At 60.3% G+C, this 17,391-nt stretch overlaps 1 protein-coding gene across 1 annotated transcript in view; it reads right to left on the minus strand.

Annotated features, from left to right (window-relative positions):
* The window catches only part of MACROD1 (mono-ADP ribosylhydrolase 1), a 141,533-nt gene that overhangs the window by 7,884 nt on the left and 116,258 nt on the right, over nt 1–17,391 (minus strand). Inside the window, 1 exon segment of the mRNA XM_032357164.1 lies at nt 6,038–6,067. Coding sequence (XP_032213055.1) covers nt 6,038–6,067 — 30 coding nt within the window.

Below are 17,391 nucleotides of genomic sequence, written 5' to 3' on the forward strand. Positions count from 1 at the left end.
GGCCCCACGCAGGGAGGGGATGGGGGGGTCTACCTCACTGCAAGCCCTGAAGCGGGAGAAGATGGAGCTGGACAAGAGGGAAAGGGGGGTGGGAGCGGGCAGGCCCTGTGTGCAGTTGGGAGGGCTCCCCTGAGGAGGTGGCATCTGAACAGAGCCCTGAGTGATGAGAAAGAATGGGCTTTGGAAAGCTGGAGGAGGAGGCCTCAGGCAGAGGCATGGGTGGGCCACAGGGAGAGTCCAGGGTGGGCTGGGGGTGAGGGGGAGTGGGAGGTGGGGGAAGGGGGCAGGGAGGGCTGCAACTGTGGGACTCCTAGAAGGAGCTAGAACTGCTTCCATGGCAGCCCTGAGAAATTTGAGCAGGGGCAGGGCGTGGCCTGGGACAGCCTCTGAGTGTGGGGCTGCGGGGGGCGGGGGGGTGCTGTTCCCCATGGAATGCTCCTGCGGGGTCTGCTGGGCTCAGGCCAGAAGCCCCCCCCCCCCACAGACCAGCCTCTCCCCCAACCCCCACCTGGCACACAGCAGGGCTCCGGACTAGTTTGGGGACTGGGTGCTCAGCGCTTGGGGCCCCTACTTCCCCTGAGTCCAGCCCCTTTCAGGCAGGGTACGGAGGCCACCCCGTCTGCCCACTGTGCCCTGCCGTGACTACGGGCAGTGGGCAGCCACTAGGCAGAAGTGGAGGCCCTGATGATGCTTGGAAGCTCCCATCCGAGGCTTTGCTAATCCCCCAGCCTGCCTGGCGCTGAGCAGAGGGAGCCAGCGGGAGCGGGGAGAGAGCAGGGAGGAGAGCGAGAGGATGAGAAACGGGGAGCGGGCACGCGAGCGAGAGAAACGGGGAGCGGGCCAGAGACGCCCTGTGGCTGGCAGAGCAGAGAGAGCAGGAAGGGCAAGCAAGGGCAGAGGCAGAGAGGGAGAGACAGAGAGACAGAGACAGAGAGAGACACAGAGACACAGCGACAGAGGCAAAGACAGAAAGAGAGACGGGGCAGAGACAGAGAAAGATAGAGGCAGAGATAGCAGAGACAGAAGCAGAGAGACAGAGACAGAAAGAAAACACGAGAGACAGGAGAGAGGAAAGGGGCTGGGGCCACAGCCCAGGCCAGGGCCTCAGTGTGGTGAGGAGAAGGTGGGCCCCGGGGTGGTGGGCTTTCCTCAAGCCGCCGCCGGGGGCCAGGGCTGGTCTGTGAACACGTGCCCAGGTGCCCAGGCGCCCAGGCTGGGTGAGCGGGGCCCCTGGGCACAGCTGGTCTGCACACAGGTCAGCCCTGAGCACCTAACCTTGGCCAGGAGGTGGATAGACAGACACCCCGTGCATGTCCCGTCGGAGCAGAGTCTGACAGGGAGGTATTTGGTACTGAAATAACCACACAAATGGGAGTCTGATGACCACGGGTAACAGAATGCCAGCCCACGAGGTGCCGGGGCTGCTGTGTCCTCACACCCAGGACGGTGGCAGGGCATTAGTAAATGGAGCAGGACAGAGCGGGTAGTGGTGGGAGGGGCTGCCCTGCCATCAAGGTAAGGAGGCAGGACGGTTGTGGTGGGAGGCAGAGGAGCCTTAGGTCCAGGAGCAGCACATGCAAAGGCCCTGTGCCAGGACAGGGGGCTGTAGGAGCCGTATGCCCAGGGTCAGGTGTGGGCACAGGAATTGGGGCTGCACGGGACCCAGCGGGCGGGAAGGTGGGCAGCTGGGCAGCGGTGGGGCCGGGGCTGTCTGCTGCCGATTTGCTGGGGCCACGGAGCTCTTGTTGGCAGTGAGTGTGCACGGAGGGGACCAGCCCTTCGGGGAGCCGGCCAGGCGAGAGCAGAGATGGCGGCCGCGTGAGCAGAAGGCGGCCCTGAATTAATCTGTCACTAAAGCTTGGCCGTGGCAGGCGCAGTCATGATTTAGATGAATAATTGAAACGCTCTGATACATTTATTATCCCTTTAGTGCAAAAGTGGCAGAGAAAGACGAGGGGTAATTGAAAAAGAGCGCACAAATCTCCGCGAGAAAGCCGGCTCCTTATCGCCAAGTAAACATTTCAGTCCTAATAAACAGGAGAGACACGCGTCAGGGCCCTGTCGATTCCCATCCTGATTTAGGGCCCGCCTCCCTTCTCACCATACAATAGGAGAGCGGTCTGTTTTTTAAAAAAATATGTTTATGGAGCCAGTGAAAATCTCTCCAGGAAGGAGGCGGGGAAGCAGGCGTGGCCTCCCGAGGTCCGGGGACTGAGGGTCTAGTGGGTAGGTGGGCCGAGCCCACCCAGTCTCCCCAGTGCACCTGCCAGCGCTCCGCGGCGCCTCGCCACGCCTCCTTGCGCATCGAACTCCTATTCACCCTTCAGGGCCTGAATCAGATGCCCCCTCTGCTGGGCAGCCTCCTACCGAACTGGGTCTCTCTGAGGACAAAGCCGAGGAGCCCTGAGTCCCCACCGCCACCCACACTCAGAGAGAGCCCTGGAGAGGAATGAGGGTGAGGGCGGAGTCGGGGGGCTTCCCAGAGACTCACTGGGCTCCCTTCACCAACGCCCTGCAGGCCAGGCCCCAGGCCTCCTCCTGAGTCACTGCTGTCCCCACCCCCCAACTCTACCTCCCCCGATTCCTGCCTGCTGTCCCTCTCCTCCCCACCACCCCAGGGCAGGGCTGTGGGACCTGTGTGCCAGCTCGGCTCTCTGCTGGCTCTCGGGGAAGGGCCCCACATACAGAGAGTGCAACAGCCCTCCCATAAATGGGCTTGGAACCCCCTCGAACTCAGGCCCTAGGAGAGTGCGTTCTTGTGCGCTCTAGTGGGGAGATAAGCGATAAGACCGAACCTTTCCACTAAAAGGGGAATCTGTGCTCCGGAAAAAGCCACAGAGCAGGGGGAGAGGGTCGGCTGGGGCCTGCAGCCCCACTCTGAGTGGCCGGGGCAGGCCACCCTTGCCTGATGCTTGCGTGAATGGGGGGGCAGGGGGATGGGGGTGCTGACGGTGTAGGTGGGTGGACAGGTGGCCGGAGGCATGTGGTTGATGGGGAAGGAAGACAGATGGGTGGTGGGGGTAGACAGAGGAGTCGGGGGTAGATTGGTGGGTGGTGGGGGTAGATGGAGAGGTTGGGGGCAGGTGGAGGGGCGGGGACAGGAGGGCGGGGAGTGAGCAGAGGCTGAACCCCTGTGGGGTTGGACGCAGGAAGAGAGGGAGAAACCTCAGGTGACCCCGCGGGAAGACAGATGCGGGTCTGGGTAGAGCCAGGTGGGGACCTGGGCCACCGAGTCCCTGCTCCTGCTGCCCGTGGCTCCCACCTGGGCAGGCAGGGGGAGGTTAAGGCTGGATAGAGCAGCAGGGGGCACAGGCGGCAGACTCGAGGGCAGAGGACATCTCAGAGGGCTGGGACCATCTGGGCTCCAGCCCTAGGCAGGCTCCAGGCCCCCAAGCCCCAGCCCCGCCCGCGGTCCCCTCCCTGCCACCTCCACCTTGTTCCAATCACATTAGCAGAGTGACAGCCCCAGCGAGCTCTCGCGGCGGCTCCATAAATCTCGGCCGGTGTTAAAAGGCTGGACTCCAGGCCCACTTCCTCCTGGGTCCCGGCCCACCCCATCCATCTCTGCCGCACGCAGGCAGCCCCTGGGGCCAGCGCTGCCGGAAGGGGAGCTGGAGGACCCCTCCCTACCTCCCCACTCAGTCTGGCCAGAACAGGTGCTCTTTGACCTCTCAGAGGGAGGTCGCCAGGCCACAGCTGAGCCCCTCCCTGCCCTGCCGAAACCCTCAGTGGCTCCCACTGCCCTCCCCAGCAAGTCCTTGGCGGAACACGTCGGGCCATCCCTGCCTGTCTGCAGTTCGTTCATTCACTCAACAACCCTTTCACTGAGCACCTGCCACAGGCGTCAGACCCAGGTCTAGCTGCTGGAGACCCAGCAGTGCCCTCCGGAGCTTTGTTCTCAGAGGGGCGAGAGCCGATCAGCATTGACGGCGACAAGTGAGTTACAGGGCACGCGGGGCGCTGGGAGACAGCAGCTCCGGGGCGGGCTGGGGTGGGGAAGGCAGGCTGCAGCGGCGGTAGGCACAGGCAGCTGCGGTTTCAATGAGGGTCAGGGAGGGCCGCCCCGAGAGGGTGGCGAGCCCATGGGCCAGAGGCAAAGGGAGAGGCCGCGGGCCGCGGCTGGGGAAGAGGGTTCTGAGGCGAGGGGACAGCGGGTGCGCAGGCCTGGGGCAGGGGCAGCAGGGAGGCTAGTGCCCGGGGAGGGAGGGCTGGCCAGTGGCAGGGAGTCTGGCAGGTGGCTGGGGCCCTAAGAACTTGGCCTTGGCTCTGAGTGAGGGGAGAGCCCTGGCAGAGTTTTGAGCAGAAGAGGGGTAATGACCTGACTTAGGATTTAAAAGGCCCACAGCTTTTTGTGGTCTTTTGTCTCCCAGAAGGGCAAGGCTACAACTCCAGCTCCCCACGGGCACCGGGAGGCTCCGGCCTCCTCTCCCCTTGGGGGGGCTGCAATGGCTCCAATCTTCTGAGTCTCCCCAAATGCCCCATGTTTTCCCTCACTCTGGGCTTCACCCATGCTGTTCCCTCTGGACAGCACACCCTTCCCGTGGCTCTTTGCTGGCTGCCTTCCAGCCATCCCTCAGGTCCCAGTGTAGGCGCCACCTCCTTCCAAGAGCCCTGCTCCCCCATCCCACAGAGCACGCGGGGGGTGGGGGGGCTCTCATCTGACCTGTGAGCTCAGGGAGGGCAGGGACCAGGCCCCTCTGGTCCAGCACCCTGCTCGGGGCCCAGCACGCGGTGGGTGCTAGGGGCTCAGTCCCTGGGGGGATGTCTGAAGGCAGAGCATGGCAGGTGGCAAATCAGCCACAGCCTCCGTGTCCTGCAAAAGGGACAGGCTTCAGCAAAAGGTCCTGGCTGGACCCCCAGCCCCAGTGAAGCCCGGCACTCCGTGAGGCCTCCGGGATAGCTGTGACCTCCACAGGGCCAGTGGAGGAGAAGCGGGGGAGGGAGAGAAAAGCTCTCCAGCCACAAACAGACCCCCCGCCACGCGTCCTGCATCCTGGCCGGTCACCGACAGCTCTTAGCACTGTTCTTATTTATTCCTGACCTCAATGGCCCTTTTATTTTTCCCCCTTTTAAAACCTGGCCTGGGCCCCGCCACTGCTGCTGTAAACACGGCCCCCGGGATTTATCCGACGGCGCATTAACCCTTGCCCCCCAGCTCACCAATCATGCTGCCGCCTGTGCCGACAGCGGGCGGCCCAGCCGGTGGGGGCTGAGGGGCCCGGGAACCAGGGGCTGGTGTGGCCCGCCCGGGCAGGGCTCACCAGGGGAGGCGGGCATGGGGTGGGGGAGGGAGGCGCAGGGACTGGGCCCACCTTGGCCACGCGCTGCCAAGCGTGTAGGCCGCGTCCCTGCAGGCTGGGCCCACCCTGCCCTTCCCAACTTGCCCACCTGGTGCTGCTGGAGCCCCTGCTTGGTGGTGGGGAGCCACAGTGAACACACACACGCCTTCTGGGGGGGCCTCACAGCCCGCAGAGCGCTCCCTGACTTCGAGAGGCCTTCTCCTGGCTGTAGGGCCGCCCTCCGAGGTCGTCAGAGTGGAGCAGATGGGCTTGCGTGCCCAGGCGGGAAAACTGTAGCCGAAGGGCTGGGCTTTCCCTCCCACACTGCAGCCTCCAGTCCTAGGCCTCGTCTCTTTAACCCTCACGTGTCTGGCCACGCTGCGACCCCCAGCCCCCCAGTTGCAGACCAGGAGGCCTCTTTCTTCAGAGCTTGGGGACCTGCTGGGTCCCCTGGTAGCGAGTGGGGCCAGGCCCACCATCCAGGGCTCTGGCGTTGTCCCCAGCAATGGCAGGCAAGGCTTGGCCGAGGGGGTGGGTGTCAGAAAAGGTCAGAGATGGAGAAATGGGGGTGGGCGCACAGTAGGGGTGATGGGGAGGGCTGTGGGGGGCAGGCGCATGGCTGGGCACGATGGGCAAGGAGGCCCAGAGGAGAGAAGCAGCCATGCAAGGAGAGATTTCAGGAACCCAACCCCCAGGCCCATGTACCCCTCTACACCCCCCACCCCCACCACCCCCCAGCCACAGAAGAGCCCACTTACCGCCGCCGCCTCCGAGCAGGGAGCTGTTGGCTGCAAGAGAGAGAGAGAAAGGCCAGTCAGCTGGGGAGTAGCTGGTGGGCCAGCAGCTCGTGGAGAGAGAGGGGAGGTGGGGGGCTGGCAGCTGGGCCTGAGGGGCAGGCCGGGGCCCCGGGGGTTTCAGACTCTGGGCCCAGGATTTTCTCTGAGACAGGGGCAGAGAAGGGGGGAGGCGGGGTCTCCCTCTCCTGCTGGGCCCGGGGTTTGCAGGGTGGAGGGGGCCCAGCTGCTCACCCCGGAAACAGCCCTGTGCGGGGTCTGGAGCGGCCGCAGACCTGTGGCCACGTGTATCCTTTCATTCATTCACTCCGGTGACCCAGTGTCTCGCGAGGCCCATCTGTGCCAGGCCTGGTCCCTGGCCTTGGAGCTCGCAGGACACAGCTGGAAGCTACTAGAAAACTCTGTGCACCTGTACTGAGTACTGCCCAGGGAACGAGTGTGGGGGTGGGGAGGGGGTAGGGGTGGGTGTAAGAACATGAGCCTGTGAACCAGGGCTGGGGCACCCAACAGACTGCAGGGACCCCATCCCGGGGCAGCACGGAGAGGGCACAGAGCCCTGGCACTGGAACCGAAGCTGGATCAATAAATGGCCGACTAGAGCCTCCTTGCTCTCTGCCTCAGTTTCCCCCCGGGGAATCTCCCAGGGTTGGCGTGAAGGCCAAGGCAGAGAGAGGGGTCCTCAGCTCCAGCCCCCTCCTCGGGGCCAGGGCGCTGGGGCTGACCTGTCCATCTCGCTCTGCTTGGCCTGCAGCCCCCTCCTGCTTCTCCATGGGGCTGACGGGAGGGCAAAGCGAAGCTGGCAGCTGCTCGGCCCGCAAGTCAGGGCCCCTCACCAGCCGGGCTCTGGTTCCTGGCCTCGCAGCTGCCTCGGCGCTCACTGCTGGGGCCAGTGAGGGGAAGTGACGGGCGAGACAAGACAGGTGCTGCCCAGGTGGGGGACCCGCTGTGCCTCAGCTCCTCTGGACCCCGGAGTCCGGGCTCCCAGGTGGGGCCTGCTGCTCCTCCACAGCCCCCGCACCCCAACTACCTTCTGGGGTCCCGGTGCCGCCCCTCTGCGGGAGGAGCACAGGGAGCAGAGCCTGGGGCCAGGGGTGGGGGCCCCTTCGGGGCAGGCCCGTCCTCCCGCCCGGGGTTCCGTGCAGACACCGTGGACCCTGCTAAGTGGTGTCGGGCGGCTCTGAGCGCCTGGTCTCCCAGAGCTGACAGCTCTTCGCTTGGGGAATAATTAATTCCACAGCCCGAAAACCCAGGGCTGCAAGTTGCCACGTTACTTGCGAGATTAATACAAGCAGCTAATTAAGATGGAGAGGCGAGGAGCGGCCGGGCGCTCCCACAGCAGGGCTGGGGGGCTGCAGGGAAGGCGGGAGGAAGGCCGGCCGAGCAGGTCCGGAGGCGGCTGGGACCCGGAGCCCCCGCCCGAGGAGGACCAGGCAGGGACCGCCAGGCAGATGCGGGCAGGCGGGCTCCTACAGGGCCCTGGAGGACCCTGGGGCCCCCGGAAAGCTCCATCCCGGCGGGCGGTGAGGACCCTCGGCTGGGCACAGATTGAGTGCTTCGCACACATGATCCCATTTAACAATCCCAGCAGGGTGCCACGGGGGTGCGAGGCTCCCATTTTACAGATGAGAAGCCTGAGGCTGGGGGCTGAGGGGCATCGTGGGGGTGGCAGGACATGAACCGGGTCTGGCTGTAGCCAAGCTGTAAAGCAGGCCGACCTTGAGGGCAGCTCAGGGAGGGTCACTGCCGCCCCCCCCCCCCCCAACCCCGGCTGGGCCTGGGCCTGACTCTTCCACACTGCGGCCCTTCAGATGCAGTCTGGACTTGCCCCCCCAACCCCAACCCCACCCCAAGGGTCGGGCTGCAGTGAGAGGGGGCCGGACCTGGGGACAGCCTTGCCCTGAAGCCAGCAAGGGAGGCCTGGGCATCTGGGGTTGGCCCAGAGCAGTGCTGGCAGCTTTCGGAAGCTGCCCTCCACGGCCTCTCCCCACCTCCCCCGTCACCTCTCTCTCTTAATTAACACCGGCCGCAAACGAGCTGGCTCCCGCTCACAGGGGACTCGGTGCCAAATGTGTTGGCAGCGAGCCTCGAAGGGGCGGGAGGGGAAGGGGCGCTGACCTGCCGTTCTGCAGGCCCCTGTTGGAAGGGACCTACCCTACTGCCGCCTGGTTTCCCTTGAACCCCACCCTGTGTTGGTCTGCCCAGGTCGGGGATGAGGTGAGCTGCCCGGATGTCCACCAGGCCAGGAGCACCGGAGGGCTGAGTGGGGGGACTTCACTGGGGCGGAAAGGATTTCACCGGGCTGAGCCCGAAGAAGGGCAAGCAGGTGGCCAGGTCGTGTCACCTGTCCCAGGTGGGAACAGGCAGGCACTGGGTCACAGTCTTGGGCTACCTGGAGGACCTGGTCACCAGCTTGTCCCCAGGCTCAGTGAGTGTCCCACGTATGAGGCTGGTCTGCGTGTCCCCTTCCTCCAGCCCACTAGGCTGACAGTCTCCGGCTCCTCCTCCTCCTGCTGTCCCCACCATGCTCCCTTCAGTTCTAAATCACAACTGGTCATGAGCCCATTTTTCAGATGAGAAAACAGGTTCACAGAGGGATGGGGAAGGGAGGGGAGGCCTCTGACCCAGGATGGCTGGTTGTCAGCATGCCTTCTCCTTCTGTTTCTTTTTAAATACTAATTTTTTAAAGGAATCTCTACACCCAGTGTGGGACTCGAACTCACAACCCTGAGATCAAGAGCTGCAGGCTTCACTGACAGAGCCAGCCGGACGCCCCAACATCATCCTTCTTGACCCCCACACGCTCCCTGTGTGTTCCCAACACCCTCTTGCTGAGACATGGTGGCAGGCGAGTAGCCGCAAGCTGCCGAGACAAGCACGGGGCTTCCAACTGAAGCCAGGGGTCGTGACCTGGCCCCACCCCAGGGACCCCAATAGGGCCCAGCGAAGCAGGGGTCTCTGAGCTCCTAAGCGGCATTGCCCGGGACTTGGGGAAGGGGCATGAGGCCTGCTCCGGCTCTGGTGAGGGTGAGGTAGAGGGGGGCGGTTCCCAGGCCACAGCATGCACCCTGGGGGCTGGGGGTGCCTTTCCCCAGGGCTGCCACCCTGTCTGCTTACGGGTCGCCACGGCAAGGAGCGGTGGCCCAGCCCTGCCTCATCCCCCACTCACAGATACGCGCGTGCACCGTGCTCCACGGGGTGTCATTAACTAGCTCTGAGCCTCGGCACTGAGCCCGTGACCTTGGGGTGGAAATGAGGTCCACACCCCTTGATGCCAGTCACTGCCAAATCCTCTGTCCCCTGACAGGGCCCACCAGGCTAGGGGCTGAGGGTCCCCGGGGACATCACCCCCCCCTCCGTATATTCTGCCTGCCCCTCCCTGCCCCCCACCTGTCCCTCATGCAGGGCACTTGCCCAGGCGGTCATTCCACCCTTCTCAGGCCCAGGGCACCTCCCCCAAGGGCCCCAGCCCCTTCCCCTGCCCCCCAGCCCTTGTGCCCCCCCGGGGGGGCCAGGGTGGAGTTGCTCCCCAGTTTGGGCCCCAGCATCCGGCCCACCACATCAGGGGCTGGCGTGTGGTCACTGAGCCTGGAAAGGGAGAAGGCCAGACCCCGAGGGCTTGGCCACTGTCCTTACAGGTCAGAGGAGGCCCCGGGCGAAGGCAGACAGACCTGGCTGGCCCCTTCTTCATTCTCAAACTGAAGCATTTTAATTGGTTCCTGACGTTTGCCACGAGCCACCAAGTACAAAGAGATGAAGAAGACCCAGTCCCTGGGCCTCAGGAGCTCCCAGGCCTAAAGGGTAGGCAAGGGAGGGACAAGATCTGGTGAGGCCTGGCAGCTGGGAGGGCTTCCTGCAGGAGGTGGTATTTGAGCTGAGGCTAGAGGAGGGAGGCAGCAGCACAGCTTCAGAGAAAAGGAGAGGCCTGCAGGGGAGGGGCAGAGCAGGGGCCCTAAGGAGTCTGAGCATTTCCTGGGGCAGAATGAGGAACTACGGGGGGTTGGGGAAGGAGCTCTGCAGGCTGGAAGGAGGGGCGGGCTGGCAGGGACAGAGCCAGGGCACTGGACCTGGGTGCTGGGGAGGGGCCGGTGGGGGGGCCAAAGGGAGGCTCTGAGGCACACAGACACCTCCTCTTCTGACCACCTTCTGGCCACCCACCCCTCCTGCCCCTGCCAGGCAGCCCCTAGTGAAAAGAATGGCCCCCACTTTGAGGGCCGGGCAGTGCATAGTGGGCATGGGCCAGAGCCCATGATATTTTTAGGGACCCATGAATATGTAATTTCTTTTCAGATCAGAAGAGGAGGGGTGAGGGGTGCCTGGGTGGCTCAGCTGGTCCAATGTCCAACTCTTGGGGTCTGCTCAGGTCAGGATCTCAGGGTCATGGGACCAAGTCCGGCCCCCGCTGACTGGTGTGTCTGTCTCAGATTCTCCCACTTCTGCCCCTTGTGTGAGCTCACACTCTCTCTCTCTAATAAATAAATAAATCTTTAAAAATATTAAAAACAAAATCAGAAGAGTAAATGAACTTTGAGTCTGAAATTATTTTTAGTATATAATGTTAATACATTTTGTCTTTATGCCAACAAACTCATAAAATCAGCTTCTAACATACATTTTTTTTATGTTTGTTATTAATTGTTTTATGTGGTTAAGTGATACTCTAATATATTTTGCTAGAAAAAGGGCCCATAATGGCAGAAGTGCGGGGGCCTAGGCCTGGTAAACTCGTACTTGCTCTGACTTCTTTTTTTTTTTTTTAAAGATTTTATTTAGATCACAAGTAGGCAGAGAGGCAGGCAGAGAGAGGGGGGGGAAGCAGGCTCCCCACTGAGCACAGAGCCCAGTGCAGGGCTCAATCCCAGGGTCCTGGGATCATGACCTGAGCCAAAGGCAAAGGCTTTAACCCACTGAGCCACCCAGGTGACCCCTTGCTCTGACTTCTTTAACCCTTACCCTGTGTGGAAGGCATGTTACTAACCCATTTTACAGATGAGAGAGCCGAGCCATAGAGAACTATGTTCTCATAATGCAAATTTGGGCATCTCCTGTTTTATCCTGGTTTCCTGTTTTATCCTGGTTTCCTCCCAAAGCTCCCCTGTGCTCTCAGGATAGAGAATGGGGCCCAGCCTGGGGCCCACTGGCTTCTCTCCTCCTCCCCTTCCCCTCATCTCCCCATGGGCCACACTCCAGGTCCTCAAAGTGGTTCCATTTCCTCCAGCCCCAGGGCCTTTGCATGGGCTGCTGCCTCTTCAGAGGAGACCCTGAGAGCCAGCCTTGAGGGGCACACCCAGCTACCCAGCTCCGCTCCTGAGGGCCACAGATCACTGCCTCCAGCCTCCTTACCTCCCAGGTCAGTGCTGTGTGTGTCCATTCATACTTGTCCCCAACTCCCAGCCCTGAGCTCGGTGCACAGCAGGTGACTGCCAAGCATTTACACTGGGTTAAGGGCTATGCCCAGAGTCACTCAGCGAGGCCACCCTGTCTGCCCAGCTCTGCGGCCATCAGGACTTGTGGAGGAGCCTACCGAGGGGCCCTCTGGAGGAAGGACCTGGGGTGGGGGGCGTGCAGGTGATGGGGCTGGTCCAAGGGCACTGGCAGGAGGCCACAGAGGAGCCGCCCAGCTCGTCCCTGACACATCCTCCAGGCTAGGGTGTGGGAGGCGAGCAGTTATTGTGCGGGGGTGGGGATGGGGGCCGCAGAGAGGAGATCCAGTGACCCGAGGAAAGCGCTGAGCAGGTTACTGGGCCGGGGAGAGCCCTGGTGAGCAGGCACAGCGGTGACTTTGAGCTGGTCACAGCCCCTTGGTGTGCGGAGGCTGCCGCCGCTGCTGCTCCAAATACCTCAACCTGGTCCTCAGTGCCTGCAAGGCTGCCAGCCACCCCCCAGCCTCGGGGAATGAAGGCTGCTCCCCCAAAACCCCAGCCCCTCAGCCTGGCCCACTCCCCTCCCCCTTCCTCAGAAGGCTAGATCTCAGCTTCCTAGCATTTGACAAATACAAATCCAGCCCCTACTCTGTGCCAGGCGCTGGGACACAGCTGGGCCAGGCGCTGCAGGCACAGAGCTCATTATCCAGGAGGCAAAGAAACAACAGAACAAGAATGAACTCGAACAAAGATTACCATTTGTGCCAGAGGTTAGGAAGTGAGGAGAGAATGGCTGGCCAGTGAGTGAGGGTGGGGTGGGGTGGGGGTGATCTAGAAGGAGTCAAGGATCTGCTGAACATAAGGAGCCAGCTGTGAGGGGCACCCCCCGGGGGGGGGGGGAACGGCCTGTGCAAAGGTCCTGAGGCAGAGGGAGGAGACCATTTGTAGCTGAAGCAGAGTGAGTTGGGGGAGAGAAGTGGGAGAGGAGGTCAGAGCCAACTGGGGCCAGAGCCGCTCAGAGTGGACAAGAAGGGGACCTGCTGGGGACTGCATTATGGAAGTGACCCCCCCAGGCCTGGAGCACCCCACAATGCCTGTGTGTGCCCCATCATTACTGTTCTGTTGTAGCCGCCCCATGCCTGGGTATGAGCCCCCATGGCCCCCCAGCACCCCAAAGTCTGGCACAGTGCCTGGTGCCGGCAGGCCAGACCACTAGTAGCCCCAGCCCCGCCTGGAGGGTTAGGGGAGCGGGCTTTGTTCTTGGGACACCAGAGCAGTCGCCCGCCTCCACTTCCTGCAGGCCTGCGCTGGGTATCCGTGTTACTTGAGGGTGAGTTCTTTAAAATACGCTTTAGATTAGAAATGTCCCACAGATGGAATAAAATGTGACATGTGCTGAATTTTTGAAGATAAAACAAGAGACTTCAAAGGCATCTCAAGCTGTGAAAGCAGTTGTCGTGTTTGACAGACTGGTCCCCCAGGCCAAGGTCACTGTCCTCTTAGGTGGGGCTACCTGGGGGTGGGGAATGTGAGGCTTCCTAGACCTTCCTCAGGCTGGGAGGCAGGGGCCTGATGTGTGCACACACACCCCTTCCCGCCCTGTGGACAGATGGGGGAAACTGAGGCACAGAGCGGCAAAGTGAGCTGCTCAAGGTCCCTGTTCTTAGTCGGAGGAGCCACCATTCTTGTGCTCTGCCAAGTTCTGGTCCTAAAACCCCCAGCTGTGATCTTGGGCCCCCGGGGCCTTGAGCTCTCGTGGGGCAGAGATGATATAGTTTAAAATCACTATAAAACCGGGTGCCTGGCCGGCTCAGTCGGAAGAGCGCTCGACTCTTGATCTCGGGGTTGTAAATTTGAGTCCCACATTGGGTGGAGGGATTACTTAAAAATGAAATCTTCAAAAAAAAAAAAAAAAGCCTATAAAATTGTTAGGTCCTCAAAGCTCCACAGTGGCAGTGGGTGTGAGGGGCTGGGGTCCCTGGTCAGCCAGGGAGAAGGGGGTCAGCCTGCTAATGGGCCGGATTAATAATTTTTTTTAAAAGATTTTATTTACTTATTTGACGGGGTGGGGGGAGCAGACTCCCTGCTGACCAGAGAGCTTGATGTGGGGCTTGAACCCAGGACCCTGAGATCATGGCCTGAGCGACCTGAGCTAAGGGCAGAGGCTTAACCCACTGAGCCGCCCAGGGGCCCCTGGATTAATAATCTTAACAGCAGCTTCTTCCTACCAAGGTTTGCTCACCAGCCTCCTAGGGAGAGCTGTGGGGATCCTGCAGTCTCTGCAGCTCCCTTTCACAGATGGGGAAACTGAGGCTCAGGTAAGTCTCAGTCCAAGGACACACAGGTTAGGGTGGCGGAGAGAGGGTTTGAATCCTCTTGGCCTGCCAGGACCCTGGGCTACTAAGAATCCCACTCAGCCAGATCTAGCCTGTCTGCCCTCAGGACTGAGTCCCCACTCCGTCTTCTCTGAGATTCCCTAAATTTGCTGGGAGCGGTACCCAGCTGGGATCCCCCTTCCAGGGTTTTCCTTTCCCACTGGCCCTGTATCAGCCTCCCTTAGCCATGGAAGGGCCTCCCCCAGTCCTGCCCTACACCTCCTGCCTCCCATCCTTGGTTCCAGAGCCCCTGGTCTACCCCAGGGGGCCCTCCCCCGACACCTCTGCCTACAAAAGCCACCCAGAAAAAAAAAAAAGAAAAGAAAAGAAAAGAAAAGCCACCCAGTTGGTTATTTAAGCTCTAAGCGGGTGCCCTGGCTGTGGGAGAGTCCCCTCCAGCGTGGGTTTCTTTGGCTCCACCCCCGCCGAGATCCGACTTCCCAGACATCCGTCCCCAAGCTGGACCCCAAGCCCTTGGAGCCTCAATGTCCCTCAACACCCATTCTCCATGCCCCGTCCCCAGGCAACTTCTACTTATTGGTATTTTTGTTATGCAAGAAATTCATGTCGAATGCCCCAAATCGGAGGATACACATAAACAAAAAGCAAAAGAAAATGAGTCACCCATTAGCTCATCGTGCAGAGTACGGGCTTTCGCCCCTGCCCATACTCTCCTGCAGGACCTCTTTAAAGGAAAACAAAAAATAGTTAATAACGCATTTATTGAGCAAATTCTCTGGGCCAGGCACTGGGCCAAGTGCTTCCAGTGGATTCTTTCATCTTTCCCTCCCCCCCAGAGCCTAAAGAGAGGGCCCTGTTCTTTTTCCCACTTTACAGATGAGGAAAGAGAGTCAGGGCAAGGTGTCAGGCCTTGCCCAAGGTCACAGAGCTGGGGGGTAGGGGGAGCCGGGAGTTTGAATCGGTCTGATTTCCAAGGAAGGGCTGCTGAAGGCTGCAGCGCTGGGGGACCCCCGGCTGCTCGGGGCCTCCCCTCCCCCAGGAGCCAGGGGGCTGGCGCTCCCAGCCGCGCCATTAGCATAACCATGAGCATCCCTGAAACCCAATTACCAGGAGACGGCTTGGGCCCCAGCCAGCCGGGTGCAGTCTCCTTCTCCGCAGGAATGAGGGGCTGCGGCCGAGGGAGCCCGGGCGGGTGGGAGAGCGGATGAGTGGACAGCAAGAGAAAATGGCCCGGGTTGGGGGGAAGCAGGAGGCCCCCCCCCGCGGCTGGGAGGGGTGTGAGGAGGTCCCCAAGGCAGCCTTGACCTCCCGGCTCAGCCCCAGTGGAAGAGGCCTCAGGGTCATAGCTTCCTTCACCCCCAGCTTGCTGGGTGACCTCAGGCAGGCCCTTGCCCTCTCTGAGCGTCAGTTTTCTTCCTCGAGGAGAAAACCCGGGTGTATTGGAGCAGAACATGAACCATGGGCTTGGAGAAGAAAAGAGAGTGTTGGCCAACTGGTCCGCTGCCTCTCACCGTCCAGTCTGTCCTCTCCAGCAAATGATCCTTTTCTATTTTTTTTTTTCAAGATGTATTTATTTATTTTAGGGGGAGAGAGAGAGAGAGTGCGCGCGCGCATGAGCATGAGCACAGGAGCACGGGCGCCCTGTAGGGGGTGGAGTGTGGAGGGAGAGGGAGAATCTTAAAACTCTGAACTCCCCTGAGATCATGACCTAAGCCGTAAACCAAGAGTCAGACGCTTAACCAACTGAGCCACCCAGGCGCCCTTTTTCTACTGACCTCATGCGCACGAAAGCTATGGGGCACATGCACGGTTGCCCCGATGTGCACCCAGCCTACCCCCTACTCCCCACCCCCAGCCCCACACACAGGACCTCACAGAGGAGGGCAAACCCTCCCCCCACCTATGGAGGAAACCGCTACCTTGAATTTTGTGTGTATTTTTTTAAAAGATTTTATTTATTTATTTGAGAGAGAGGAGGTGAGAGAGAGCATGAGCGAGGAGAAGGTCAGAGGGAGAAGCAGACTCCCCGTGGAGCTGGGAGCCCGATGCAGGACTCGATCCCAGGACTCCAGGATTATGACCTGAGCCGAAAGCAGTCGTCCAACCAACTGAGCCACCCAGGCGTCCTTGGTGTGTATTTTCTTTAGAGTTTTCCTTTGTAGGCCCCTCAGCAAGCTATGACCTTGGTCTGCTCGTTTTAGCTATAAAGGGGATGGGCTGCCCGAGTTCCCAGGGCTGCTTGGTCTGTCTTCACTGCTGTGTAATATGCCAGACTGGGGCTGGCCCGCCTCCTGCAGCTGTCCTCCCTCTGACCATCAGCCAGGAAGGCCCGGTTTTGTCCTGGGGAGCATCTTTTTTTTTTTTTTTTTAATATTTTATTTATTTATTTGACAGACAGAGATCACAAGTAGGCAGAGAGGTAGGCAGAGAGGCAGGCAGAGAGAGAGGAGGAAGCAGGCTCCCTACAGAGCAGCTTCTAATCAGCTTCTAACATACATTTTTTTTTATGTTTGTTATTAATTGTTTTATGTGGCTAAGTGATCCTCTAATATATTTTGATAGAAAAAGGGCCCACAATGGCAGAAGTGCTGGGGCCTAGGCCTGGTAAACTTGTACTTGCTCTGACTTCTTTTTTTTTTTTTTAAAGATTTTATTTAGATCACAAGTAGGCAGAGAGGCAGGCAGAGAGAGGGGGGGAAGCAGGCTCCCCACTGAGCACAGAGCCCAATGCAGGGCTCAATCCCAGGACCCTGGGATCATGACCTGAGCTGAAGGCAGAGACTTTAACCCACTGAGCCACCCAGGCGCCCCTGTCCCGGGGAGCATCTTGTACAGCCCCAAACCCACGTGCGGCAGCCTGTCTCCCGCACACATATGCTGGGGGTGGGGGGCTGTGGGGGTTGTGAGATACGCACATCTTTAACTTTACTAGTTATTGCCAAATTGCTCTCCGAAGTGGTTGTTCAGATGATCGCTTTAAAATATAAATTAGATCATGTCACTTTCCTGCTTAAAACTCTCAAATAGCTTCCTATGACACTTAGAATAAAATCCATATTCCTCTCCACGAATGCACGGCCGCATACCATGCTCTGCTTCCCCCAGTGTCCTGGCCTCTCTTCTCTTCCTTGAATGGATCTGGTTCTTTTATGACCCAGGGCCTTTGCATATACTGCTCCCTCTCCCTGGCACACCCTTCCAGCTCTTTCCAGACAGGCTTCTTCTCAGCTTTCAGGTCTCCATGACAACGGCGCCTCCTCTGACCCACCCAGTGAGAGCGTCTCCTGCCCGGTTCCTCCTCTTCTCACCTTGTTTATTTTGAAGACCACACCTTGGTCCCATCAGCAGGATCTTGTCTAGGAATTTGGTTACTGGTTTTAGCACCAGCCAATGGGAGAGGACCTAGCATGCACTGTTCATTGCAGGGTCCCTGAAGCCAGCACAGGCCTGGCACCAAAGACCTACTCTTACTATACCATTCACTCCTCCAACAGACATTGATTTGCCTCTGGTCACAAAGTCTGGAGGGATGAATGAGCTCTGAGTGTTAGGGAGGGAGGCAGTTCTGGAGAGGGGAGTGTGATCAAGCTGAGGGCAGAGGGTCAGCCTGACCCCAGGGGGC

Source organism: Mustela erminea, chromosome 9 (assembly GCF_009829155.1).
Source record: "Mustela erminea isolate mMusErm1 chromosome 9, mMusErm1.Pri, whole genome shotgun sequence".
NCBI classification, from domain to species: Eukaryota; Metazoa; Chordata; class Mammalia; order Carnivora; family Mustelidae; genus Mustela; species Mustela erminea.